General features: G+C 44.8%; 1 protein-coding gene across 2 annotated transcripts; it reads right to left on the bottom strand.

Annotated features, from left to right (window-relative positions):
• Window positions 1–208: 208 nt before the first annotated feature.
• On the bottom strand, window positions 209–8,177 carry LOC129866625 (uncharacterized). Of its 2 annotated transcripts, none has more exons than XR_008761500.1 (2): window positions 838–8,177; window positions 209–264 (listed from the first exon to the last, which is right to left on the bottom strand). XR_008761500.1 is itself a non-coding variant. In XM_055939387.1 (2 exons), the coding sequence occupies exon 2, from the start codon at window positions 7,110–7,112 to the stop codon at window positions 3,012–3,014; it is 4,101 nt and encodes a 1,366-aa protein (XP_055795362.1). In that variant the 5' UTR covers window positions 7,113–7,370; window positions 7,944–8,177; the 3' UTR covers window positions 209–3,011. The 2 variants fall into 2 exon arrangements, 1 of the variants encoding a protein (XP_055795362.1); XM_055939387.1 differs by having other exon boundaries at window positions 209–7,370; window positions 7,944–8,177.
• Window positions 8,178–27,204: the final 19,027 nt, after the last annotated feature.

Below are 27,204 nucleotides of genomic sequence, written 5' to 3'. Positions count from 1 at the left end.
TTCCAAACCTCTCTGCCAATAACAACACATTTTCAGTTTTCCCCTCCCTACGCAGGCCACTCCCAGACAGTCCTAGCTAAATTCTTGCTTGAGAAATTACTCTTGCTGTCAAGTTTTGACCTCTTTCTTGTGCAATTCCCCACTTGAAAAGGACAATCCCTCCACGTGAAGATTTTAACTGGATTTCACTCAATAAACAGCCATAGAATCAGTTGTTTGTCTTTTATTTACCATTCTTTGGTTGGCAGTAAACAGGTGAAAAACCTCAAAAAAGAGATGACAAATACAAGTGATTATTTGAGTTGACAGCCTAATTAAATACACAAAATTATCCACATTCACCTCAGAAACACATTTCTGCCATTATCAAATACAAGGTTTCCACTGTTAAGCAAATGTTTCCCAAAATAGAAACCCACCATTTTTAATCAAATGAGCAGAATCAGTACACTTTTATCCAAATTTGCATTTTAGCCAAACACATTCAAAATACCTCTAGTAGCCTAAAACCACACTTATTTTCTAATCAGCAGTTAAGCAGACAAATCCTACATCTTTTAGCCAAAGATTTTCCAGACTATACATTTGTTACTGAATTAAGAACTTGGTTTACTAAGATTTCTACAAAGTTTAAATTACTTTTAACCATTTCAAACAAGTTCTATCAACAATGAATTTGGCTCTTCTTACTTTATACCCCACAAACAACATTTGAAGTTATAAATACCACTGCAAAAGTCCTATCAAAGTTAAGAGTTAAGTCTGTGTTTTCCAGAGTATCATTAGCAGTGCACTGCTTAAGTCAATCTAACAAAACATGGCCAATATGGCGCTTACCGGCTGTCTTTCACAGTTTTGTGGAGGGCTTGGACTTGCACAGTCACCTTGATCACATAGATGAAGTTTCCTTGGTCTTGTGGTGCTATAAATGCTCCTTTCACTGCGTTCTAAAGACAACAGCAGAGCCAGGTGCTGCACGCCCAGATTGCCTGGAAGATTTGTTCCACCTGGTTCACCACTGATTGAAGGAGGAGGAGTTTCACCACTGAGGAGCTCCCAGGCAGTTTGACAGCACACCTCCCACTCAATCTTCCCACGGGAACCGATGGAAAGATTGTAAATCAGCACCTACATACTGCCGGTCAGCTCCGAGTTTGATCCTCAACTGGTAGCAAGACAACCAAGCGTCGAACATCTCTGTGCAGGACTGTTGTTTGCGTAGCTTCTTTCAGGACTTTGGCCGATGGTCGGTTTAGTGCGGGTTTTGTGACAGGAAGGCAGGAGCTTTGGACCACTTTGACGTTCACGTCTCGAACAATGCCCTTAGCATCTGGATTAACGCTCATCACCCGTCCTAGTTTGAATTGGCCCCTCATTGCATTTTGGTCACACAACCAGACAATATCTCCGACAGCAACGTTGCGATATGAAGTGTGCCATTTACTTCTCAGAAATAAGTTTGGGCCGGCAAGCTGGCTCCAAGACCTCCAGCTTTTGCTGACCTGGTTCTGCATCTCTCTGAGTCTCTTGTAAGGGTAGTTCGCAAAGTCAAATGTTCTGATCTCACCGCTTGGAGAGGCCCAGCCCAGGAGAAGTGTGTTGGGTGACACATACTGCACGCTTTCTTCATGGCTCTGCACCCTGGCATCTATTGGGCATTCGTTGGCAAGGTTTGCAGCAAGTTGTAGTGTTGTCTGAAGCTCGCTGTAGCTAAGGCCTGTGTTGTTGCCCAGGCTCTGCAGTGCCTTCTTGAGAATGCAAACAGCGGCTTCAGCAGCCCCATCGCGGTGAGGTGAGTCAGCAGGGTGAATTGTCCACTCCCATTTGTTACCTTTTTGAGCCGACATCTCTTCTATTGAAGTTCTATTCTGAGCATCCAGGAACTGGTACAGCTCTCTTCGGACAGGTTTGGCGCCGATGAAGTTTGTCCCCGGGTCGGACCAGATCTTTCTTGGGTGCCCTCTAATTGCAGTAAAGCGTTGGTAAGCCATCAAGAAGCTCTCTGTCGACATTGTGTTGACCAGGTCTGCATGAATTGCCCTGCTGGCCATACAGCTGAAGACGACACCCCACACTTTCATTGAGACCCGTTTCTTGATGTCATCTTTGACAAGGTACGGTCCGAAGAGGTCGACTGTAGTGAACTCGAACGGAGCTGCAGGTGTGGCTCTTTCAGCAGGTAAGTCAGCCATTACCTGTTCGCACCTTCTTGCTCTTGACTTTTTGCAGAAAAGGCAGTTATCCACTACTTTTTGGGAAATTTTTCTTCCTTGGATGACCCAGGCTTTCCTACTCATTTTCAGCAGGGTTGCAGCCACACCTTCATGACCCTCATCGTGCGCCTCCCGTGCCAATAAAGTAGAGACCCATGCATTGAAAGGCAGAAGGGGAACTGCAGCGCCATCCTCCCTGAAGCCATGGATTCTCCCACCGCAGACTAGTAACCCAGATTCTGGCTCTCTGTACACAACCAAGCGGTCCGTAGTGGTAGTTGGGAACGTCACCCCCTCTTGAGCAGCAAGATAGATGTCTCTTATTGCCTCTTGACGTTCTGTGGCGGTGATAACTCCTTTTGTGGGAATCGCCTCCCACTTTGGGGTCTCAATGGATTTTGTTGCAGATCTAAACTTTTTGGCGGCTCTCCAGATCAAAGCAACCGTCTTGATTAGACACTTTAGGCTACTAAAGCGCCTCTCATCCACCAAGTTTAGGACAGCTGCACCTGCAGGAAATCGTCCCACAAGACTTGGAAGACTTCTTTTCGCTTGGGCTCTGGTGAGTGCTGCCACAAATGACTTCTTTTGCATATTGTTAATGCTCTCTCGAGCTGTCACAGACACATCTTTTGACGACATAATTGGCCACTCGCTCTCTGGAAGATATAGAAACTCTGGCCCTTGCTGCCACTCTGAATGGGCATCAAGTTCCTTTGGCCCAGCTCCTCGAGTGATAATGTCGGCTATATTGAGTGGTCCAGGGATCCACCACCAGTCCTGTAGCCGTGTGCTCTCTTAAATCTCTCCAATTCTATTAGCGAAGAAAGTCTGAAATCCATAGCTTTCTCGCTGGATAGCTCCAAGAACAGTCTGACTGTCTAACAAATGGTACCACCTTTTTATCTGGATCTGGGTATGCTGTTCAAAGTACTTTTTCAGGCGGCTTGCAAAGACTGCACCGCAAAGTTCTGCTTTGACTGCATCCCCCTTCTGGTCTAGTGGTGTCAGCTTTGCTTTTGACTCCACTAGTCGAATTGTTAATTGTTTGTTGCAGTTCCACCGCAGGTAGAGGACAGCACCATAGGAGCTTTCACTGCCATCTGAAAAAGTGACAGCGACTGGTTCAGTTGTTGCCTTTGGTGGAGTAAGAGCTCTTGGGAACATTACTTTGCTTAGCTGGACGTACTCCTCAAAAATTCCAATTGCATCTTTGCGGAGCTCATCCGACAGGGGAAGGTCCCATGTGTCCTTGACCATGCTGCCCTTTGATTTTGCCTCTTGGAATGCCCTTCGGACCAAGATAGCCCCTCTTTGCTTTGATGGCGTTGTCAGGCCAACTGGGTCGTACAAACCAGCAACTTGACTCAGCAGTTCACGTCTTGTCAGCGGGTCTGGTGTCTGTGCTTGTACTTTTTCTAGCAGTAAGTCTTGCCCAAGTCTCATCTTTTTCTTCCGCCTGGAGAAGTTGACCTTCACCATGACATGCAACATGTCTTCATCCACAATGTACCTGAGACCGAGCGCCTTGTTGTCTTCCTCCTTAAGCTGATTTGGCAGGACAACAATATTTGGTGATGCCTTTTCTCTTTCTCCTTTATTTTGGCCTGAGAAGACCCAAGGCTTCAGTGCAAACCCTCCTGCTTTTAGAATCAGCTCCACATTCTTTGTGATGACTTCGAGTTTTTCACGGCAGTTGTGGGATGTCAAGATGTTATCGACGTAGCTGTGCTCATGTAATACTTGGCATTCATCTGTGAGGTGGCTGAATTGAGGCAGGTTAGCCGTCTCCCTCATGGCCAGTTGTGCTATGCACTCTGCTGGCTTGTCCCCGATATTCACTCTGGTTATGGCGTATTGTTCCACCTCATCGCCCTCTGAATCCCGCCACAAGAACCGGTGTAGATGGACTTCCCTCTCCTCGAGCCACACAGAATTGTACATTTTTCTGACGTCTCCTAAAGCGGCGTAGGAGCCTTGGCGGAACTTGAGGAGGACAGCTCGAATCGGATTGAGAACGTCAGGGCCTTTCATCAGAAGGTCATTCAGACTTTGGCCTTTGTACTTCTGACTGCTGTTCCAGACAAGTCTTACCGGAGTTGTAACAGGGAGGGGGTTGGGTGCGATAAGATGACTACTATACCAGACAGGTCCATTCCAGTTGGTTAGATCCTCTTTGGTCAGCTTTCTTGCAGCCCGGCGGTCAACCATTTCGTGGACTTGAGCACCATAGGCTTTTTTCCACTGCGGTTCTTTGGCGAGCTGTCTCTCTGTTCTGAGAAAGGTTGCCTCCACTGCTTTTATGTTGTTTGGCAATGTAGATGGGTCAATGAGCCATGGATACCTTGCATGCCAGTGTGGACTATCACTGTGGTCATCAGCACCAACATAAGTCAGGCCACCCTTAACAACTTCCAGCTCCCTTTCTTCGGCCAGAGTCATTTCTTTGCCACCAAGTTGACAACTGCCGCAGCGACATCCTCCACATTTTGGGGTGCAAGGGGCGCCAATGCTATCCCATCTCCACCACTCAATAAAATCCCGAGTGGAAATAGCAGAATAAGAAGACTTGATGGTAGGTTTGGCGCAGATATGTTCTTCATACATCAATGCTGCTGTTCTCATGGATCTGGCGAAGTGCGCTCTGGACTGGTGTGCTGTAACTGTAGCCTCTTCAAACAGACCAGGGTGTGTCCCTGCAATTGTCTTTCCCAATGGCCCATCCCATAGTACAAGGTCCCCAACGGTGCGTATTTTCTGTGGGACCAGTCGCCCTTCCTTATGGCTTATCAAAAGCTGTATCTGTCTTGGTCTAACAAGTTCATTTTGGGGGACATCTGGAAAGAATTTTTGGAGTCTTTTGGCTGTCACATGTTTGTGAATCTCTGCAATGCTGTCCAAACCATAGCAGAGGAGTTGGTGGGATCTGACATTGCCTTGCTCTGTGCGGACCCGGATCTTTAGGAGGTACCGTTTTGTGGTGACTTGAACTTTCATTCCTCCCACACCATGGACAACAAGGGTTATGGCTTCACTTCTAAGGTTCAAACGATCAGCTGCATCATGAGTTATATAGTTTGTATCCGATGCCAGGTCGATCAAAGTCCCAACTTTTTGTCCTGCATTGGCCGTGACCTCTAAGAGCATCATGATGACGGGCCACTCCACTATTCCATTCTCTGCTAGAAGACTGGGTTGGTTGGACACAAGAGAGGTTCTGGCTATAGTGTTGCAAAAGGCATTGCAACACTTCTCTGCAAGTTCAGGTGAGAGACTTTTAATGAACTCTTCTTGGGCTTGGGTATAACGCTCTCTTGTGTCACCTCCCACTTTGCTGTTATTGGACCTCTGGACGACATTCCCTTTGGATGTACCAGCTCTCGGGCAGAGGTAATAGTGGTGTTCTGCAGCACGCTGTTCTATGCAGTCTGGCCTCCTGCACAGAAACTCTGATTTACAACAGTCACCTTCCTTGTGAATCTCCAGGCATCTTTTGCAGGCTCCCAGCTTCCTGACAGCATCTCTTTTCTCTGACAGCTTAAGCGTGCGAAACTTTTGGCAGAAATATAGCCTTTTCTTATGCTTGCCGTCTCCGCAGACCACACATCCTTGAGCCTGGTTGCTTAGTTGGGTGGAGGTTCTGGTTCGAGCTTGCCGAGGTTCAGATTTCGGTTTTGGTTCCTCCTCTCTCAGTTGGTCCAGCTTCTCATAGATGGCTTCTTGAACTTGAAGAAACTTGTGGAGGTAGTCAAATCGCTTGTCTTCTTCAGCTTCATCACCTTTGCCAGCTACATGAAGAAGCCATTCCTTCTTCAGGCCATCAGGAAGTTTACTCTCTATTGTCTTTGTTACAAGAGGGTTCTTTATAGCACCGGTCTTGCCAAGCTCGTTCAGATCGACCAGGGCTTTTTCTACCGATTGGATGAGCTCAACAATCCTCCTGGGCTGGTTACCTTTAACTGCTTGGAGTCTTTGGAGCTCTTCTACTATCTCAAGGGCTATAGTTGTCTTATTTCCAAAGCGGTTCTCCAAGACCCGGAAAACCTCCTCAGCAGTTGTGTAAGTTGTCAGGTGAAGGTCTCGTATGGTCTTCTCATCCACACTGTCGAGAAGTTGGAACTTTTTAACCTCTCTGGATCCAGTAGGTTCTCCCTGCATCTGGAGCGCTTCCCAGTCTTTTTTCCACCGGTGAAACTCTCGGCGGATGCCAGAAAACTTTGGGAGGGAAGCAGGCTTTAATTTAATTGCTGGTGTGGCCACAGAACTGTTTGAAGTAGTACTCAATCTGCTGGTTTCTCCTCTAACGTGTGCCCCTGTAAAGTCTGCTTGTCTTATTGTGAGATTTGGCAGGATAGTTTCAAGGTCTTTGATACGACTCTGGAAATGTTGTTGCTCTGCAGGGGGGGCCCAGCACTTCCAATGTTTATGCACCTCTTTCGCAGCCTTCACAAGTTTCTCTAGTTGTCCGATCATGAAGAGATATGCATCTGGGTTTTTACTTGGGTCCACAGCTCCCACGTTTTCTGCTTGCGACTCTGCTGTTGTAATTGCTTGTGTCAGTTCATATTCCCCGAAATTGGCCCACAATGTCTTTTGTATGAGGTCCTTTAGCTCTTGCAGTTTTTTCTCACACTCATTGGCTGTTTTGACCAAGTCAGACTTCTGCTGCTCGCTCAACTCCTCTGCATCAGAGTTTTCTTCAATACATTGCCTCTCTACATCATCGTTGGCTTCCAGGACTCTGCCAGCTTCTGCAGTGAGCTTCCTAAAATTGTCTCTGAGCTCCTCTTCTGACATCATTGTATGCATTCGTAGCACATTATTGGCCAGACGGGAAAACTGACGCTTCGCTGATGTCCTTGCGGTCTTTAGCTGCTCCACCAGTAATGAATCAGCCATTTCAATCACAGCAGCAGGCGGGAACAGTCTTTAATTGTCTCTCTGGACACGTGTGGTCACTTTTCTTGTCCTTTTCCAGTCTTGAGCCACGGTTTTTCACTGTCAAGTTTTGACCTCTTTCTTGTGCAATTCCCCACTTGAAAAGGACAATCCCTCCACGTGAAGATTTTAACTGGATTTCACTCAATAAACAGCCATAGAATCAGTTGTTTGTCTTTTATTTACCATTCTTTGGTTGGCAGTAAACAGGTGAAAAACCTCAAAAAAGAGATGACAAATACAAGTGATTATTTGAGTTGACAGCCTAATTAAATACACAAAATTATCCACATTCACCTCAGAAACACATTTCTGCCATTATCAAATACAAGGTTTCCACTGTTAAGCAAATGTTTCCCAAAATAGAAACCCACCATTTTTAATCAAATGAGCAGAATCAGTACACTTTTATCCAAATTTGCATTTTAGCCAAACACATTCAAAATACCTCTAGTAGCCTAAAACCACACTTATTTTCTAATCAGCAGTTAAGCAGACAAATCCTACATCTTTTAGCCAAAGATTTTCCAGACTATACATTTGTTACTGAATTAAGAACTTGGTTTACTAAGATTTCTACAAAGTTTAAATTACTTTTAACCATTTCAAACAAGTTCTATCAACAATGAATTTGGCTCTTCTTACTTTATACCCCACAAACAACATTTGAAGTTATAAATACCACTGCAAAAGTCCTATCAAAGTTAAGAGTTAAGTCTGTGTTTTCCAGAGTATCATTAGCAGTGCACTGCTTAAGTCAATCTAACAAAACATGGCCAATATGGCGCTTACCGGCTGTCTTTCACAGTTTTGTGGAGGGCTTGGACTTGCACAGTCACCTTGATCACATAGATGAAGTTTCCTTGGTCTTGTGGTGCTATAAATGCTCCTTTCACTGCGTTCTAAAGACAACAGCAGAGCCAGGTGCTGCACGCCCAGATTGCCTGGAAGATTTGTTCCACCTGGTTCACCACTGATTGAAGGAGGAGGAGTTTCACCACTGAGGAGCTCCCAGGCAGTTTGACAGCACACTTGCTAAGAAGCTTTTTTTGTTTCTTTTTGACAATTTTTATTAAAAACAATCACAGTAAGGTACTTAATTGTTACCCAAAAAGTATTTGATAGTGAGATAAAAACTGCTGCATTGGGCCTTTAAATTAATTTACCTTTAACTAGGCAAGTCAGTTAAGAACAAATTCGTATTTACAATGACGGCCTAGGAACAGGCCTTGTTCAGGAGAAGAACAACAGATTTGACCTTGTCAGCTCAGGGATTTGAACTAGCAACCTTTCAGTTACTGGCCCAACGCTCTAACCACTAGGCTACCTGCCATCCCAAAGAAGAATAGCCACTGAATATCCATCGTCTACTGGTTAACGTCTTGCTCGATGAGTATACACTGCTCAAAAAAATAAAGGGAACACTTAAACAACACAATGTAACTCCAAGTCAATCACACTTCTGTGAAATCAAACTGTCCACTTAGGAAGCAACACTGATTGACAATACATTTCACATGCTGTTGTGCAAATGGAATAGACAAAAGGTGGAAATTATAGGCAATTAGCAAGACACCCCCCAAAACAGGAGTGATTCTGCAGGTGGTGACCACAGACCACTTCTCAGTTCCTATGCTTCCTGGCTGATGTTTTGGTCACTTTTGAATGCTGGCGGTGCTCTCACTCTAGTGGTAGCATGAGACGGAGTCTACAACCCACACAAGTGGCTCAGGTAGTGCAGTTCATCCAGGATGGCACATCAATGCGAACTGTGGCAAAAAGGTTTGCTGTGTCTGTCAGCGTAGTGTCCAGAGCATGCAGGCGCTACCAGGAGTCAGGCCAGTACATCAGGAGACGTGGAGGAGGCCGTAGGAGGGCAACAACCCAGCAGCAGGACCGTTACCTCCGCCTTTGTGCAAGGACGTGCACTGCCAGAGCCCTGCAAAATGACCTCCAGCAGGCCACAAATGTGCATGTGTCTGCTCAAACGGTCAGAAACAGACTCCATGAGGGTGGTATGAGGGCCCGACGTCCACAGGTGGGGGTTGTGCTTACAGCCCAACACCGTGCAGGACGTTTTGCATTTGCCAGAGAACACCAAGATTGGCAAATTCGCCACTGGCGCCCTGTGCTCTTCACAGATGAAAGCAGGTTCACACTGAGCACATGAGCACATGTGACAGACGTGACAGAGTCTGGAGACGCCGTGGAGAACGTTCTGCTGCCTGCAACATCCTCCAGCATGACCGGTTTGGCGATGGGTCAGTCATGGTGTGGGGTGGCATTTCTTTGTGGGGCCGCACAGCCCTCCATGTGCTCGCCAGAGGTAGCCTGACTGCCATTAGGTACCGAGATGAGATCCTCAGACCCCTTGTGAGACCATATGCTGACAGATGCACATTTGTGGCCTGCTGGAGGTAATTTTGCAGGGCTCTGGTAGTGCACCTCCTTGCACAAAGGCGGAGGTAGCGGTCCTGCTGCTGGGTTGTTGCCCTCCTACGGCCTCCTCCACGTCTCCTGATGTACTGGCCTGTCTCCTGGTAGCGCCTGCATGCTCTGGACACTACGCTGACAGATGCAGCAAACCTTTTTGCCACAGTTCGCATTGATGTGCCATCCTGGATGAACTGCACTACCTGAGCCACTTGTGTGGGTTGTAGACTCCGTCTCATGCTACCACTAGAGTGAGAGCACCGCCAGCATTCAAAAGTGACCAAAACATCAGCCAGGAAGCATATGAACTGAGAAGTGGTCTGTGGTCACCACCTGCAGAATCACTCCTGTTTTGGGGGGTGTCTTGCAAATTGCCTATAATTTCCACCTTTTGTCTATTCCATTTGCACAACAGCATGTGAAATGTATTGTCAATCAGTGTTGCTTCCTAAGTGGACAGTTTGATTTCACAGAAGTGTGATTGACTTGGAGTTACATTGTGTTGTTTAAGTGTTCCCTTTATTTTTTTGAGCAGTGTATTTTCCCCCATACTGAAAGTGTTTGGGAAATATTCAAAGTGAAATTCTGATATTCTAAATTCTGATGTTCTCAATCGATGTATAGCTTAACTGTAAGTGCGTACCTGACTTACTGATAGGAACATTGATGTAGCATCAATTTCACAACAATTTCTCAGAATTCATTTTTACCTCAACTGACGTTCATTGAAGTTATAAAAAGTAGATGTTAGCTACCAGGTAGAAATAAAGTTGTATAGTATAAATAAGTTATTACAAATAGGAAAGCACTGCCACTACTAGAATCCATGTAGATGTGTCAATCTAAACCTGGAGAGAAATCACTGTCCTATCTTCCTACGTATGAAGATCTAGACATTAAGTATTAATGAGGAAGTTCAGCATTTTAGAACATGCTCACATGCTCCTATCACTTCCATTGATTGTGGTGGCTAAAGTTAGCTGAAGTTTGTAGTGGCTGTTTAATGAAAACCAAACCATGGATTACAGTTGCCCATAGACTACAAGGGTGATGAACCATTTTACATCAGCTGTAAAATCCTGAACTTCCCCTTTTAAGGTTGGTTGCATTTGAATACTTGTCAAAAGAGGCCAATGGGTTAAGAAACAGAAGCCATAATGTCCTTTTTTTTTACATTCTTTAAAAGCAAGACCTAGGTAGACTTACTGTGTTAAAATAGTACAAGCTGTACATTGTTGGTAAATATATTTCCCAGTGGTATCTTCATAAAACATCCTTATACCATAACTCCTCTGATTTCTAGGTTTAGTTAAGACAGTTGTAACACATAATATAGTAGTTCTGTTCATAACTGGTGGAGGTTTGCATTTTGCATGCTCCCATTGAATGTGTCTAAGACTCATGAGGTTTGTGAGTGATAACATGAGAGACTGATGGGGGAGATAAATAAATATAAAATGGTACATGATGTGAAGATGTAAATTGAAGAGGACACGGCGAATTTAATTGATCTAATTATAGACAAAATATATAGATTGATAAGGAGAAGGTGAAAAATTCACAAATTGAATTGTGTGTTTTGGTGCAGTGGATAGAATAAATAAATAGTTATATTAAAACACTCAATAAGACCAAGCTAAGTCTCTTAATTTATTTCTTACAGCTGATGTTTATAATAATGGTGGTGGTACTGGTTTCATTGCAGTTTAGAGAGTTCACAAGTTATCTAATGCTTATGTGTTCATTCTAGACAACAAGTGAAACGCAAACTCTCTCTTTCGTTCTATTGGTTTCATAGCGTTAGCCCTTGATGCCCGGCTGTGAAGTTCTTGACATAGGCTGTCTTCCAAATGGCATCCTATTCCCTATATAGTGCAGTATTTTTGACCAGGGCCCATAGGGTACCATTTGAGACACAGCGCAGCCATAGATGGCTGTGAAAGGCTGTGAAACTTGGCCCAGTGAGTAAGACTCTGTACAGGGTAATAATGAGGTCTCCTAGCCTGTCTATCCAGGGGGGCTGGAGGACGTGTGAGGGCCTGACAGACCCACTGGTTGGTCCAAGGTGGAGGGCCTACAGAGACAGACCAGGAGTCTTTGATTAACACAGGCAGAAACACACACGTGATGAAGAGACAGGGGATGAAGTAAGGCTCTGTCATGCCTGCCTGTAGCTCAACTGATCCGTATAACAACACTAGAGAGACTTAACCATAGCAGTAGAAAGCCTGTTTATTTTGGTCCACATTTTGGTCTAGGTCCCACAGCACAGCAGGTAACACCTCAGAGTTCATTAACTGCTGAAAATGTGTGACAGCTGTTAACCCACCTGAGAGGCAGCCAGCCAGCCTGGTACCCCAACAAGGACACACTTTATATTACCTGAGAGCCTGGTACCCCTCTTGATTTGACACACACTGAGGGGCACAGCCAAAACTAATGAAGGTATAAACACTTTATTGATCTGGCAAAGGGTGAGGATTTTTTGATGTGTAAGGAAGCCAACAATGCTAAGAGTACTGTAATGAAACAGGCAGGGAGCAGGTCTCGAACCCTCGACCTTCTAGCCCTAGGTCCGGCGCGCTATCGACTGTGCCGCAAAAGCATGCTCATGCGGTAGAGTCGATTCCTGCGCTTATAAACCCAGGGTCGTTACAGTACTATAAGATCTTTAGGTACATATTCTTGTGTAACCCTCTCACCAAAGACTCAGATTGGCCTGAGAATAGTGATGAAAAGGCCATCTCAGTAAATGAACTTGTATGATATTGACTCACTAGGGGATAATGCAAAAAGCTAGCGATATTACTAGTAAATATTTAAAGCTTAGACTACTGTTTCTAGAATGTTCTCCCATGTAATAAGAATGAATGATCAGTTACACAACATACAGAAATAAAAAATATAAACCCTAGGTACTCTTAAACTCAGTCTTGCAAGCTAACATTGGCGTGCGTTGGAGCTCAATGATGATAGAATGAGCACGCACCCCTGAGGGGCCCACGTGTTGAGGATCAGCATGGCAGATGTGTTGTTGCCTACCCATACCACCTGGGTGCGGCCCATCAGGAAGTCCAGGATCCTGTTGCAGAGGTGTTTAGTCCCAGGGTCATTCTCATATAGGTGTTCCTTTTGTCCAGGTGGGAAAGGACAGTGTGGAGTGAAATTGAGATTGCATCATCTGTCGACCTGTTGGGGTGGTAAGCGAATTGGAGTGGGTCTAGGGTTTCCGGGATGATGGTGAGCCATGAGCAGCATTTCAAAGCACTTCATGGGTACAGACTTGAGTGCTGTGGGGTGGTAGTAATTTTGGAAGGTTACCTTTGCGTTCTTACTCACATCAGATACGGAGAGTGTGATCACACAGTCGTCCGGAACAGCTGGTGCTCTCAAGCTTTCTTCAGTGTTGCTTGCTTTGAAGCAGGCATAAAAAGCATTTGCCCATCTAGTAGGCTTGCGTCACTGGGCAGCTCGTGGCTGGGATTCTCTTTGTGCAGTGGTTCCTCCTTTAATAGTGTGTCATACTGCGGCACACCTTGCTTGCTGCCGCTGCATTCTGTGACACGTCATTTAATTGTCAGCCAGTTTTGCTGTTACTGCAAGTTATTGCTAGTTTGACCACCAGAGGGCATCTTTGAGAAGCATTTGATAGTATTCCGTATTGGCATTACCAGATCATTTAAAACCTTTTTTGTAATAACATAGTGTATAGGTTTGATTTTAAGAAATTTGGCTTAATATTATGGTGTTTCTATTCAGAGAAAAACGAAAAACAAAACCCTCATGGTTTCCGTTAGAATGGAATGGAAAATATAGCGCTGTACAACGTGACGGTCGGGAGTAGGCTACAGGTTTGGAGGATTCTAAATTGTTTGCCTTCATTAGAAAACTTTGTTCCAATATTTCTGTAAATCAGTGACATTTATTCCCATAGTAATTCATTATGGATCCATAACTAAATCAACATCTGCATTTTGAAAGAGTATTTTTTAGCATTATCAACAAAATGTGTTTATTTATTTATTAGGCTACTGTACATACTGTAGTAAACATGGGAAAGTGCCTAATTCCTTACATAAGGGAGAGCAAGCCATGTCTGTACTACAGAATGCGGGGCACGCGGGAGACCAGTGTTATTTCATAGTTGTGCTGTCTTCACTATTTTACAATGTAGAAAATAGTAAAAATAAAAATCCTGGAATGAGTAGATGTGTCCAAAATTTTGACTGGTACTTGCTAAATGAATTTGAATAATATTATGGTGTTTCTATTCCATGAAAAATAAAACCCTCAGGGTTTCTGTTAGGATGGAATGGAAAATATGGCGATGTACAACATGACGGTTGGGAGTAGGCTATCGGGTTGGAGGATTCTAAATTGTTTGCAATATTTATGTCATCCAGAAAATATACTTCCCTGTTGATATCACATACATTATCCTACATTTCACACATATAGTCCAATTACTGATCTTTAGCATTTGGTGGTCTATGTTAACTTCCTACGAGAATAGGCTTTAGGTGAGGCAGATGAACCTGTAGCCATATTACTTCCACATCATCTGACATGAGATCGTCTCTCAACCTAACAATAATATGACTCTGGACATATGGTGCATTTGGAAAGTTTTCAAATCTCGTGACTTTTTCCACATTTTGTTATGTTACAGACTTCTTCTACAATGAATTAAATTGTTTTTTCCCCTCATCAATCTGCACACAATACCGCATAATGACAAAGCAAACACAGGTTTAATTTATTTTTTGCAAATGTATTAAATATGAAAAATGAAATAACACATTTACATATCACCTTTGGAAGTGATTACAGCATCGAGTCTTCTTGGTGTTACGTTTCCAATGGTGAATGAAGGAGTCAGGCGCAGAGGGCAGGGTAGTTTCGAGCATGTGGATATACTTTAATATTCCAAAATAGAATATAAATGAGACGGCTACGCCACACAACAAAAGGGCGCGTCAACATCCAGTCCACAATAAACAAGGACAAAATCCACACGAATACAAACACCACAAACAGAATAACAAGCCCGCACAAAAGCAAGCGGGCCTACTGCCCTTAAGTAGCCTACCCACAAAACTAAACTCAAAACAGGTGCACCCAATCAGCCCAAACTAACAGAAACAAAAAGAAGAGAATCGATAGCAGCTAGTAGGCCAGTGACGACGACCGCCGAGCGCCGCCCGAACAGGAAGAGGCACCATCTTCGGCGGGATTCGTGACAGTACCCCCCCTCTGATGCGCGGCTCCCGCAGCGCGACGACCCGGAGGGCGAGGCGCAGGGCAATCCGGGTGGCGGCGGTGGAAATCAACCAAGAGGGAAGGATCTAAAATGTCCCTCCCCGGTACCCAGCACCTCTCCTCCGGACCGTACCCCTCCCAGTCAACGAGGTACTGCAGGCCCCTCACCCGGCGTCTCGAGACCAGAATAGCTTGTACTGTGTACGCCGGGGACCCCTCGATGTCGAGAGGGGGCGGAGGGACCAGTTGAAGGCACGGTTTACTGAGGCTCCCTTCCTGGCGCATCCGGACCCTTCATTAGCGTTCATAGTGGAGGTGGATGCGTCCGAGGCTCGTGTTGGAGCCGTGCTATCACAGCGCTCGGGCACGCCACCGAAGGGATCTCCGGTACCTCACCTTCCTGAAGGGGACCAGCTACCACCGGCCTGAGGAGAGACACATGAAACGAGGGGTTAATACGATAGTAAGAAGGGAGTTGCAATCTATAACACACCTCGTTTATCTGGTGCGAACACAGGGGCCTCACTGCGGTGGAGGTCAGCGCTCTTCTTCTGCCGTTCACTGGCCTGCCTGAGAGAGTCCTGGACTGCCCGCCAGGTCCCCCTAGAGCGCTGTACCCACTCCTCCACCGCAGGAGCTTCGGTCTGGCTCTGATGCCACGGAGCCAGGACCGGCTGATACCCCAGTACGCATTCAAATGGCGACATGTTAGTTGAGGAGTGGCGGAGTGAGTTCTTGGCCAACTCTGCCCACGGAACGTACCTCGCCCATTCTCCTGGCCGGTCCTGGCAATACGACCTCAGAAACCTACCCACTTCCTGGTTCACTCTTTCCACCTGCCCATTACTTTCGGGGTGATGCCCAGAGGTAAGGCTGACCGAGACCCCCAGACGCTCCATAAACGCCCTCCACACCCGGGACGTGAACTGGGGACCTCGATCAGATACGATGTCCTCCGGCACCCCGTAGTGCCGGAAGACGTGGGTAAATAGAGCCTCGGCAGTCTGTAGGGCCGTAGGGAGACCATGCAATGGAAGGAGACAACAGGACTTAGAAAACCGATCCACAACGACCAGAACGGTAGTGTTCCCCTGAAATGGGGAAAGATCAGTCAGAAAATCTACCGATAGATGAGACCATGGCCGTTGTGGAACCGGGAGGGGTTGTAACTTCCCTCTCGGCAGGTGCCTAGGAGCCTTACTCTGTGCGCATACCGAGCAGGAGGAGACATAGAGTCTCACGTCCTTAGCCAAGGTGGGCCACCAGTATTTCCCCCTAAGACCACGCACTGTCCTCTCAATCCCCGGATGACCCGAAGGAGGTAGGGTGTGAGCCCACCGAATCAATCGATCACGAACACCAAGCGGTACGTACCTAAGGCCAGTCGGACACTGGGAAGGTGCAGGTTCTACCCTCAACGCCCGCTCGATGTCCGCGTCCACCTCCCATACCACCGGGGCCACCAGACAAGAGGCTGGAAGGATGGGAGTCGGATCGATGGGCCGGTCATCCGTGTCATAGAGACGGGACAGCGCGTCGGCCCTAGTGTTGAGGGAACCTGGTCGATAAGAGATCGTGAATCTAAAGCGTGTAAAGAACATGGCCCACCTGGCTTGACGCGGATTCAGTCTCTTCGCCGCTCGGATATACTCCAGATTGCGGTGGTCAGTCCAGATGAGGAAAGGGTATTTAGCCCCCTCAAGCCAGTGTCTCCACACCTTCAGGGCTTTTACCATAGCTAGTAACTCCCGGTCCCCCACATCATAGTTCCGCTCCGCCGGACCCAGCTTCTTAGAAAAGAAAGCACAGGGACGGAGCTTCGGTGGCGTGCCCGAGCGCTGTGATAGCACGGCTCCAACACGAGCCTCGGACGCATCCACCTCCACTATGAACGCTAATGAAGGGTCCGGATGCGCCAGGAAGGGAGCCTCAGTAAACCGTGCCTTCAACTGGTTGAAGGCTCCATCTGCCTCGACCGACCACCGTAGACGCACCGGCCCCCCCTTCAGCAGTGAGGCAATGGGCGCCGCCACTTGGCCAAAACCCCGGATAAACCTCCGGTAGTAATTGGCAAACCCTAAAAACGGCTGCACCTCCTTTACCGTGGTTGGAGTCGGCCAATTACGCACGGCGTTAACGCGGTCACACTCCATCACCACCCACCAGGTGGAAATGCGATAACCCAGGAAGGAAACGGCTGGTTTGGAGAACACACATTTCTCAGCGTTGACGTATAGGTCATGCTCCAGCAGTCGCCCAAGCACCCTGCGCACCAGAGAGACATGCGCGGCGCGTGTGGCAGAATAGATCAAGATGTCATCAATATATACTACCACACCCTGCCCCTGCATGTCCCTGAGAATCTCATCTACAAAGGATTGGAAGACGGCTGGAGCATTCTTCAACCCATACGGCATGACGAGGTACTCATAGTGGCCTGATGTGGTACTAAACGCTGTTTTCCACTCGTCTCCTCCCCGAATACGCACCACCCCGTGAAATTATTCCATCGCCGTAGCGATGAGAGGTAGCGGATAACTAAATCCCACTGTGATTGAATTTAGACCTCGATAATCAATGCATGGACGCAGTCCTCCCTCCTTTTTTCTCACAAAAAAGAAACTCGAGGAGGTGGGTGACATGGAGGGCCGAATGGACCCTTGTCTCAGAGCTTCCGTGACATATGTCTCCATAGCCAACGTCTCCTCCTGTGACAATGGGTACACGTGACTCCTGGGAAGTGCAGCGTTCTCCTGGAGGTTTATCACGCAATCCCACCGTCGATGATGTGGTAATTTGGTCGCTTTTTTCTTACTAAAAGCGATAGCCAAATCGGCATATTCTGGGGGAATGCGCACAGTGGAAACCTGGTCTGGACTCTCCACCGATGTGGCACCGATGGAAACTCCCACACACCTACCTGAACACTCCTCTGACCACCCCTGAAGAGCTCCCTGTCTCCAAGAAATGAGAGGATTGTGAATGGCTAGCCAGGGAACCCCCAACACCACTGGAAACCCAGGTGAATCAATAAGGTAAAAACTGATCTGCTCCCTATGATCCCCCTGTGTTACCATGTCCAGCGGAATCGTGGCCTCCCTGACCAGCCCTAACCCTAACGGTCGGCTATCTAAGGAGTGCACGGGGAAAGGTGGGTCTATCTGCACTAGCGGAATACCCAACTTACGGGCGAGTCCGCGATCCATAAAACTCCCAGCTGCGCCTGAGTCGACTAGCGCCTTATGCTGAAGAGAGGGGAAAAACGCAGGGAAAAAAATAACCCAAAAAATGTGACCAACAGGGAGCTCTGGGTGAGTCTTGTGCCTACTCACCTGGGGTGGCCGAGGAGTATTCCGCCTGCCATCTCGACTCCCAGATGGACTCCTCCAGCACCGGTCCGAAGTGTGTCCTCTCCGGCCACAGTAGGTGCAAGAGGAGCCACTTCCTCCAGCCCCCCTAGATGCAGCTCCTCCCAACTCCATCGGAGTTGGAGTGGAAGGGCTGGGAGGTGGAATTGACAGGGCCCCCTCTGAACGCCCGCGGGCAGCTAGCAGGTTATCTAGTCGGATCGACATGTCTATCAGTTCATCGAGGGAGAGTGTGGTGTCCCTACAAGCTAGCCTGTCTAGCCCCGGGGTGCCGCTAGCGGCACACCCCCCCCACCCCCACTGAAAAGGCAGAGCCGAGAAATTCAATTATTTTTTTTTTTTTAAATATTTAACTTTCACACATTAAAGTCCAATACAGCTAATGAAAGACACAGATCTTGTGAATCCAGCCAACATGTCCGATTTTTAAAATGTTTTACAGGGAAGACACAATATGTAAAGATGTAAATCTATTAGCTAAACACATTAGCATAATCCACCATTTTTTCTTTGTCCACCAACACCAGTAGCTATCACCAATTCGGCTAAACTAAGATATTGATAGCCACCAACCAAGAAAAAACCTCCTCAGATGACAGTCTGATAACATATTTATGGTGTAGGATAGGTTTTGTTAGAAAAATGTGCATATTTCAGGTAGATGTCATAGTTTACAATTGCACCCACCGTCACAAATGGACTAGAATAATTACAATGAGCAACGTGTTTACCTAACTACTAATCATCAAAAATTTCGTAAAAATACACAGCATACACTAATCGAAAGACACAGATCCTGTGAATACAGACAATATTTCAGATTTTCTAAGTTTCTTACAGCGAAAACACAATAAATCGTTATATTAGCATAGCACATGTGCAAACATTACCCCAGCATTGATTCTAGCCAAAGAGAGCGATAACGTAAACATCGCCAAAATATATTAATTTTTTCACTAACCTTCTCAGAATTCTTCAGATGACACTCCTGTAACATCACATTACAACATACATATACAGTTTGTTCGAAAATGTGCATATTTAGCCACCAAAATCATGGTTAGACAATGAGAAAAGTAGCCCAGCTGGTCAGAAAATGTCGTGCGCCATATTAGACAGTGATCTAGTCGTATACATAAATACTCATAAACGTGACTAAAAAATATAGGGTGGACAGCGATTGATAGACAATTTAATTCTTAATACAATCGCGGAATTACATTTTTTAAATTATCCTTACTTTTCAATACAGTTTGCGCCAAGCGAAGCTAAGTCAAAAAAAATGGCGTCCTAAGCCACTAATATTTTTCGACAGAAACACGATTTATCATAATAAATTGTTCCTACTTTGAGCTGTTCTTCCATCAGAATCTTGGTCAAAGAATCCTTTCTTGGGTCTAATCGTCTTTTGGTCGAAAGCTGTCCTCTTGCCATGCAGAAATGCACATTGCGTTTGGCATGAACTGGAACGGTGCCCAGAGATTCACAGTGGCTCAGAAATAAATGTCCCAAAATCGCACTAAACGGATATAAATTGCTATAAAACGCTTTAAATTAACTACCTTATGATGTTTTTAACTCCTATAACGAGTAAAAATATGACCGGAGAAATATAACTGGCTACACTAATGCTTGGAAAAACAGTAGGTCGGTATCCTCCGCGCGCATGACGCACCAAGAAAAGAGTTCCTACCTAAAGGGTTTTTTCATTTATAGTGGCTGTGATTGGGCAATCGATACCATTCAAAGCGTCATCACGTAAAGGCATCCAGGGGAAGACGTAAGCAGTGTCCGTATACTCATAGGAATAACAGTGGCCTTAAAACTGACTCCAGAACAGGGGCCAAAATGTGTGAAATCTGACTCCATGTCAGGGAAATTGCTGTAGAATGAGTTCTGTTCCACTTAGAGACAAAATTTCAACGCCTATAGCAACTATAGACTGTTTTCTATCCAATAATAATAATAATATGCATATTGTACGATCAAGAATTTTGTAGGAAGCCGTTTCAAAAATTACACGATTTCCATAAATAGTGACAACAGCACCCCCTAGCCTTAACAGGCTAGCTCCCGACGGACGTCCTCCCTGAGGCTGCAACGGTAATGGTCTATTATGGCCCTGTCATTCCACCCCGCACCAGCATCTAAGGTCCGGAACTCCAACGCGAAGTCTTGCGCACTCCACGTCTCCTGTCTGAGGTGGAACAGTCGCTCACCCACCGCATGGCCCTCCTGAGGGTGGTCAAATACGGCCCGAAAGCGGCGGGTGAACTCTGGGTAGTGGTCCCGAACCGAGTCTGGGCCGTTCCAGACCGGGTTGGCCCATTCCAGCGCTCTACCCGTCAGACCGGAGATGAGGAGGCTAACACTCTCCTCTCCCGAGGGAGTTGGATGAACGGTAGCCAAGTAGAGCTCCAACTGGAGCAAAAACCCCTGGCACCCAGCCACCGCGCCGTTGTACTCCCTCGGGAGCGCGAGACGCAATGCGCCAGAACCCGACGCTGACGTGGATGGAGTGATGGAGGAGACAAAGGAGAGAGGATTCACAGAGGATTCACAGAGGCAGCACCTTGCTGTGGATGCTGATCCCTCGGCTCCCTGTGCCCACGGTGCTCATCAGGGTCATTGAGTGCATGGTGAGGGTGTCGGTGGCCGGGCCGTGGTGGATGCAGTGCCCACAGGAGAGGACCTCTAGAGTGGCATCACGGAACTACAGGGAGTACAGACAGATGCCAACTGTTTGCAAACCACGTACAAAATGTCTGGTAAAAAACGATGAATAAATTCATACAATCTTCAATACACCAGACAATCCACAAGACATTACTGATTGTAAATCGCTCTGGATAAGAATGTAATCTACTTAATAACCAAAATGTAAATGCATATCATAATTGAAATTAAGACCACAGGGAACTGATCAGCGGCGGTCAGTGCCATTTGAGACGAGGGAAAAAATGTTTTCATGAGCATGGCCTTATTTCTATTACAGCATATTGGATGACTGTCATTCAGATTCCATTCACCCAGCTCAACGTAACATCAATAGGTTTAGGCTACTACATGAAACCAAAATGTTCCCTATATCCATCATGAGGTTGCTACAACCTAGCCTATGAATGAAAGTTTACAATGTAGGAGCACACAGGTCGAGAGATTTGAGGTGACAGACAGCGACATTAAATACCGCCTTGCACACTCTTGCCTGAATGTAGATAATATAGTGATATAGTTAAGAAACAGAATGGAATGAATACACCCCTGATCACACGTAAACAGAGTTAACAGCCACGTTGTATTCATTATCTTCCCTTCACTTGTGGACTTCAATGCACAACAAATCAGCTGTATGTGACCATGCGAAACAACCTTTCCAAGCCAAACCTCTACAAACAGCCTACGTCGTTGTCGCCATATTAGCTAAAGTAACGTCATAGTCAGCATAGCTTGTTAGTAAATCTGCTACAATCATGCAGTAACGTTAGTGTACAGTCAGTAAGCAGTTACACCGGCGTGCACAGAGGGCAATACATTAGTAATACCAAAAGTTTACCTTGACTTGGAGGAGTTCCAGTGTTGTGTTGGAGAGTCATAGCCAGCTAGCTAACATATAATCCCTCTGTTTGAGCAGGGTGTTTCAGTAGGCTAAACTAGCTAGCTGCACCTGCTTGTTAAAAACCTCTAACGCCTCCCTAACCCGGATCCGGGATCCCCCCCAACACAAAAGCTGACTAGCATAGCCTAGCCTAAAGTTACAGGGATATCATAAAATAAAATGTCATGAAATCACAAGTCCAAGACACCAAATGAAAGATACAGATCTTGTGATTCAAGCCATCATCTCTGATTTGTAAAATGTTTACAGGGAAGACATAATATGTAAATCTATTAGCTAACCACTGTTAGCAAAAGACAACAATTTTCTTACTCCACCATTTTCTTACTGCATCAGTAGCTATCACCAATTCGGCCAAATAAAGATATTGATAGCCACTAACCAAGAAAAAACCTCATCAGATGACAGTCTGATAACATATTTATTGTATAGGATAGGTTTTGTTAGAAAAATGTGCATATTTCAGGTATACATCATAGTTTACAATTGCACCCACCATCACAACTCGACTAGAATAAATACAGAGAGCAACGTGTATTACCTAATTACTAATCATAAAACATTTCTTAACTTCTTGCAACTATAGGGGGTGCTGTTTCGCATTAGCATAATTTGCTCTACAGATCAAACTGCCTAGTACTCAATTCTTGCTCGTACAATATGCATATTATTATTATTATTGGATAGAAAACACTCTCTAGTTTCTATAGCCGTTGAAATTTTGTCTCTGAGTGGAACAGAACTCATTCTACAGCACTTTTCCTGATATGGAGTCAGATTTCAGATATCTTGGCCACTGATCTGGAGTCAGTTTAAAGGTCACTGTAAATGCTATGGAGAAACAGACACTGCTTACGTCTTCCCCTGGGTGTCAGTACGTGATGACGCTTTGAATGGAGTCGATTGCGCAATCAGTGCCTCTATAAATCACCAAATACCAGAAGTAACTTCCTTTGGCTGCCTGCGCCTGGCGCGCGAATGACATCGGACTCGCCTCCTTCCAAGCTTTAGTTTAGCCAGTAATATTTCTCCGGTCATATTTTTACTCGTTATAGGTGTTAACAGCATCATAAGGTAGTTAATTTGAACCGTTTTATAGCAATTTATATCCGTTTAGTGCGATTTTGAGGCATTGCTTTGTTGTGCACTTTGAAGCGCCGGGCACGTTTCGGGGTCCCGGTCGAACGTTAGTGGGCATTTCGACAGACAAGAGGACATCTTTCGACCAAAAGAAGATTAGACCCAAGATAGGATACATTGCCCAAGATTCTGATGGAAGATCACCTCATAGTAAGAAATATTTAAGATGATAAATCGTTGTTCTGTAGAAAAATGTTAAACGCACGTTCCGCCATTTTGTTAGGTGTAGCTTTGCTTGGCGCAACCTGTATTGAAAAGTAAGGATAATTTAAAAAATGTAATTCCGCGATTGTATTAAGAATTAAATTGTCTATCAATCGTTGTCCACCCTATATTTTTTAGTTAAGTTTATGAGTATTTATGTATAAGACTAGATCACTGTCTAATATGGTGCACGACATTTTCTGACCAGCTGGGCTACTTTTGTCATTGTCTAATCATGATTTTGGTGGCTAAATATGCACATTTTCGAACAAACTCTATATGTATGTTTTAATATGATGTTACAGGAGTGTCATCTGAAGAATTCTGAGAAGGTTAGTGAAAAAATGAATGCCCTGTTATAAGACATTATACCTGGATGCTTTAAGAAGTGTTACCAACAATGACCTTCAACACATGGCCTACATGCGCTCGTGGCAAACTCTCCTCACTTTCCTCATTCTAATCTACACTGCCTTACCTTTTCAATAAAAGGTCTGAAAAGTACTCAGTGTTACCAACCAGTCCTGCCAGCCAAGAAAGCAGGATGTCTGGACAAATGTGTTGTTACAAGACATTATAAAGGCTCATGCTTATATCAAGTTACCAAGCCTTTTAATAAAGTGTTACAGACCTCTTCTCTCCCAGCCCAGGATGGATGTCTGGACGCCCTTGGGGTGGGAGCTCCAGCACGATAAAAGGTTCATACATGCATGCTTACAGTACAGCATGCTTATAACAAGTTATATGACATTATAGAGACCTCTCCTACCCAGCCCAGACAGCAGGATGTCTAGACCCCCTCGGGGCCGTAAGTACTCCAGCCCAGCAGCGGGGCCACAGCCCAGCAAAAACAGAACAGCCAGACACCCAGGAGCCCCTGGTAGCTCCGACGTACGTTCATCTTGAAGCCTGCCATGGGCTTACACACCGCGTTGTACCGCTCGTATGCCAGCAGGGTCAACGTGGACATAGACACCAGACCTGAGGAAGAGGAGCCCAGGGGCTGTGTGTTCATAAGGTATATCAGAGTAGGAGTGCTGATCTAGGATCAGGTCCAGGTCCTGTTCATGTAATCTTATTCAATATGATCTAAAAGGCAAAAATGATCCTAGATCAGCACTCCTACTCTGAGATGTTTTATGAATATGGCCCTGGATTCACAACCACAAAACTACAAAGATCTGAATAAACCCCCATGAACCTAATTCAACACATTGAGTTAACTCGATCAAATTAAACTTGCATTTTTAAGACCTGTATATGGGCTTGCCATAATATGGACTTGGTCTTTTACCAAATATGGCTATCTTCTGTATACCACCCCTACCTTGTCACAACACAACTGTTCGGCTCAAATCCATTTTAAGAAGGAAAGAAATTCCACAAATGAACTTTTAACAAGGCACACCTGTTAATTGAAATGCATTCCAGGTGACTACCACATGAAGCTGGTTGAGAGAATGCCAGGAGTGTTCAAATCTGTCATCAAGGCAAAGGGTGGCTATTTGAAGAATATCAAATATAAAATATATTTTGATTTGTTTTACACTTTTTTGGTTACTACATGATTCAATGTGTTATTTCATAGTTGTCTTCACTATGATGTAAAAAATTGTAAAAATAAAGAAAAACCCTTGAATGAGTAGGTGTTCCAAAACTTTTGACCAGTAGTGTATATTCAGGCACTGGGTCAATAAAAACATTATTTATACCCCTTGACTTATTCCAAATGTTTTTGTTACAGCCTGAATTCAAAATGAACAAAATATTTATATCACCCATCTACACACACTACCCCATAATGAAACATGTTTGTAAAACTGGAAAACATGTTTTTAGAAGTTTTTGCACATTTATTGAAAATGAAACATGAATATCTATTTGACATAAATATTGAATCAATATTTTGTAGAAGCACCTTTGGCAGAGATTACAGCGGAGTCTTTTCTGGGTAAGTCTCTAAGAGTGTTCCACACCTGGATTGTGCAACATTTGCCAACTACTCTTTTCAAAATTCTTCAAGCTCTGTCAAATTGGTTGTTCTTGCTAATTGCTAGACAACCATTTTCAGGTCTATAGATTTTCAAGCGGATTAAAGCCAAAACTGTAACTCGGACACAGGAACATTCACTGTCTTCTTGGTAAGCAACTCCAGTGTAGATTTGGACTTGTTTTTTAGATTATTGTCCTGCTGAAAGGTGAAAACCTCTCCCAGTGTCTGATGGAAAGCAGACTGAACCAGGTTTTCCTCTAGGATTATGCCTGTGCTGAGCTCCATTTAGTTAATTTTTTATCCTGAAAAACTCCCTAGTTCTTAACGATTACAAGCATGCCCATAACATGATGCAGCCACCACTATTGCTTGAAAATATGGAGTAGTACTCAGTAATGTGTTATATTGGATTTGCCCCAAACATAACACTTTGTATTCAGGACAAAAAGTGAATTGCTTTGACACATTTTTTGCAGTATTACTTTCGTGCCTTGTTGCACACAGGACGCATGTTTTGAAATATATTACTCTGTACAGGCATATTTATTTCCACTCCGTCATTTAGATTAGTATTGTGGAGTAACTACAATGTTGTTGATCCATCCTCTGTTTTCGCCTATTACAGCCATTAAACTCGAACTGTTTTAAAGTCACCATTGGCCTCATGGTGAAATCACTCAGCAGTTTCGTTCCTCTCCGAGAATTTAGTTAGGAAGGACGCCTGTATCTTTGTAGTGACTGGGTGTATTGATAAACCATCCAAAGTGTAAATAATAACATCACCATAATCAAAGGGATATTCAATATCTGCTTTTAAAAAATGTACCCATCTACCAATAGGTGCGCCTCTTTGTGAGGCATTGGAAAACATCCCTGGTCTTTGTGGTTGAATCTGTGTTTGAAAGTCACTGCTCGAATGAGGGGCCTTTACAGATAATTGTTTGTGTGGGGTACAGAGATGAGATGTGACTTGTTAAAACTTCTTAATTCTAGGGGGCACTATTTTCACGTCCGGATGAAAAGTGTGCCCAAGGTAAACTGCCTGCTACTCAGGCCCAGAAGCTAGGATATGCATATAATTGGTAGATTTGGATAGAGAACATTCAAAAGTTTCAAAAACTGTTAAAATTATGTCTGTGAGTATAACATAACTTATTTGGCAGGCAAAACCCCAAGGACAAACCATCCAGGATTTTTTTTTTGAGTTCACTCTCTTTTCAATGGGTTTTCTATGTGGATCTAGATTTCTAAGGCACTTGCTTGCAGTTCCTATCGCTTCCACTAGATGTCAACAGTCTTTAGGAATTGGTTGATGTTTTTCTTTTGAGAAATGAAGAAGTAGCCATTTCCTATCTGGGTGGATAGCCAAGTGTACTGTTTTCGTCCGGTATTGAACACAGTTTAATCCCGTCTTAAATTGTATGGATTATTTACGTTTAAAAATACCTAAAATTGGATTAGGAAAGTTGTTTGAAATGTTTGGATCAAGTTTACAGGTACTTTGTAGTCATGTTGCATGAGTTGGAACCGGTGTATTTTCTGAGTCAAACGCGCCAAATAAATTGACATTTTGGAGATATAACGACAGAATTTATATAACAAAAGGACCATTTGTGATGTTTAATGGACATATTGGGGTGCCAACAAAAGATCTTCAAAGGTAAGGCATGAATTATATAGTTATTTCTGACTTTTGTGTTGCGCCTGGCGGGTTGAAATGTGATTTTCATGTGTTTGTTTGATGGGGTGCTGTCCTCAGATAATAGCATGGTTTGCTTTCGCCGTAAAGCCTTTTTGAAGTCTGACACTGTGGCTGGATTAACAAGAAGTTCATCTTTAAACCGATGTATGACACTTGCATGATTCATGAATGATTATTATGAGTATTTCTGTTTTTGAATTTGGCGAGCTGCTATTTCACTGGGTGTTGTCAAATCAAACCCGTTAACAGGATTGGCGCGTGAAGGGATCACTAAGAAGTTAACCAAAGATTTACTCTTTAACTTATTTAGGCTTGCCATAAGACAGGGGTTGAAT

The sequence above is a fragment of the Salvelinus fontinalis genome, chromosome 12, assembly GCF_029448725.1.
Source record: "Salvelinus fontinalis isolate EN_2023a chromosome 12, ASM2944872v1, whole genome shotgun sequence".
In the NCBI taxonomy this organism is placed as follows: domain Eukaryota; kingdom Metazoa; phylum Chordata; class Actinopteri; order Salmoniformes; family Salmonidae; genus Salvelinus; species Salvelinus fontinalis.
This window is presented reverse-complemented; position numbering and strand designations above follow the sequence as displayed.

Bases quoted from the DNA above. Each gene is read 5' to 3' on its own strand.
- LOC129866625 (XM_055939387.1), bottom strand. From the start codon at position 7,112: ATGGCTGATTCATTACTGGTGGAGCAGCTAAAGACCGCAAGGACATCA.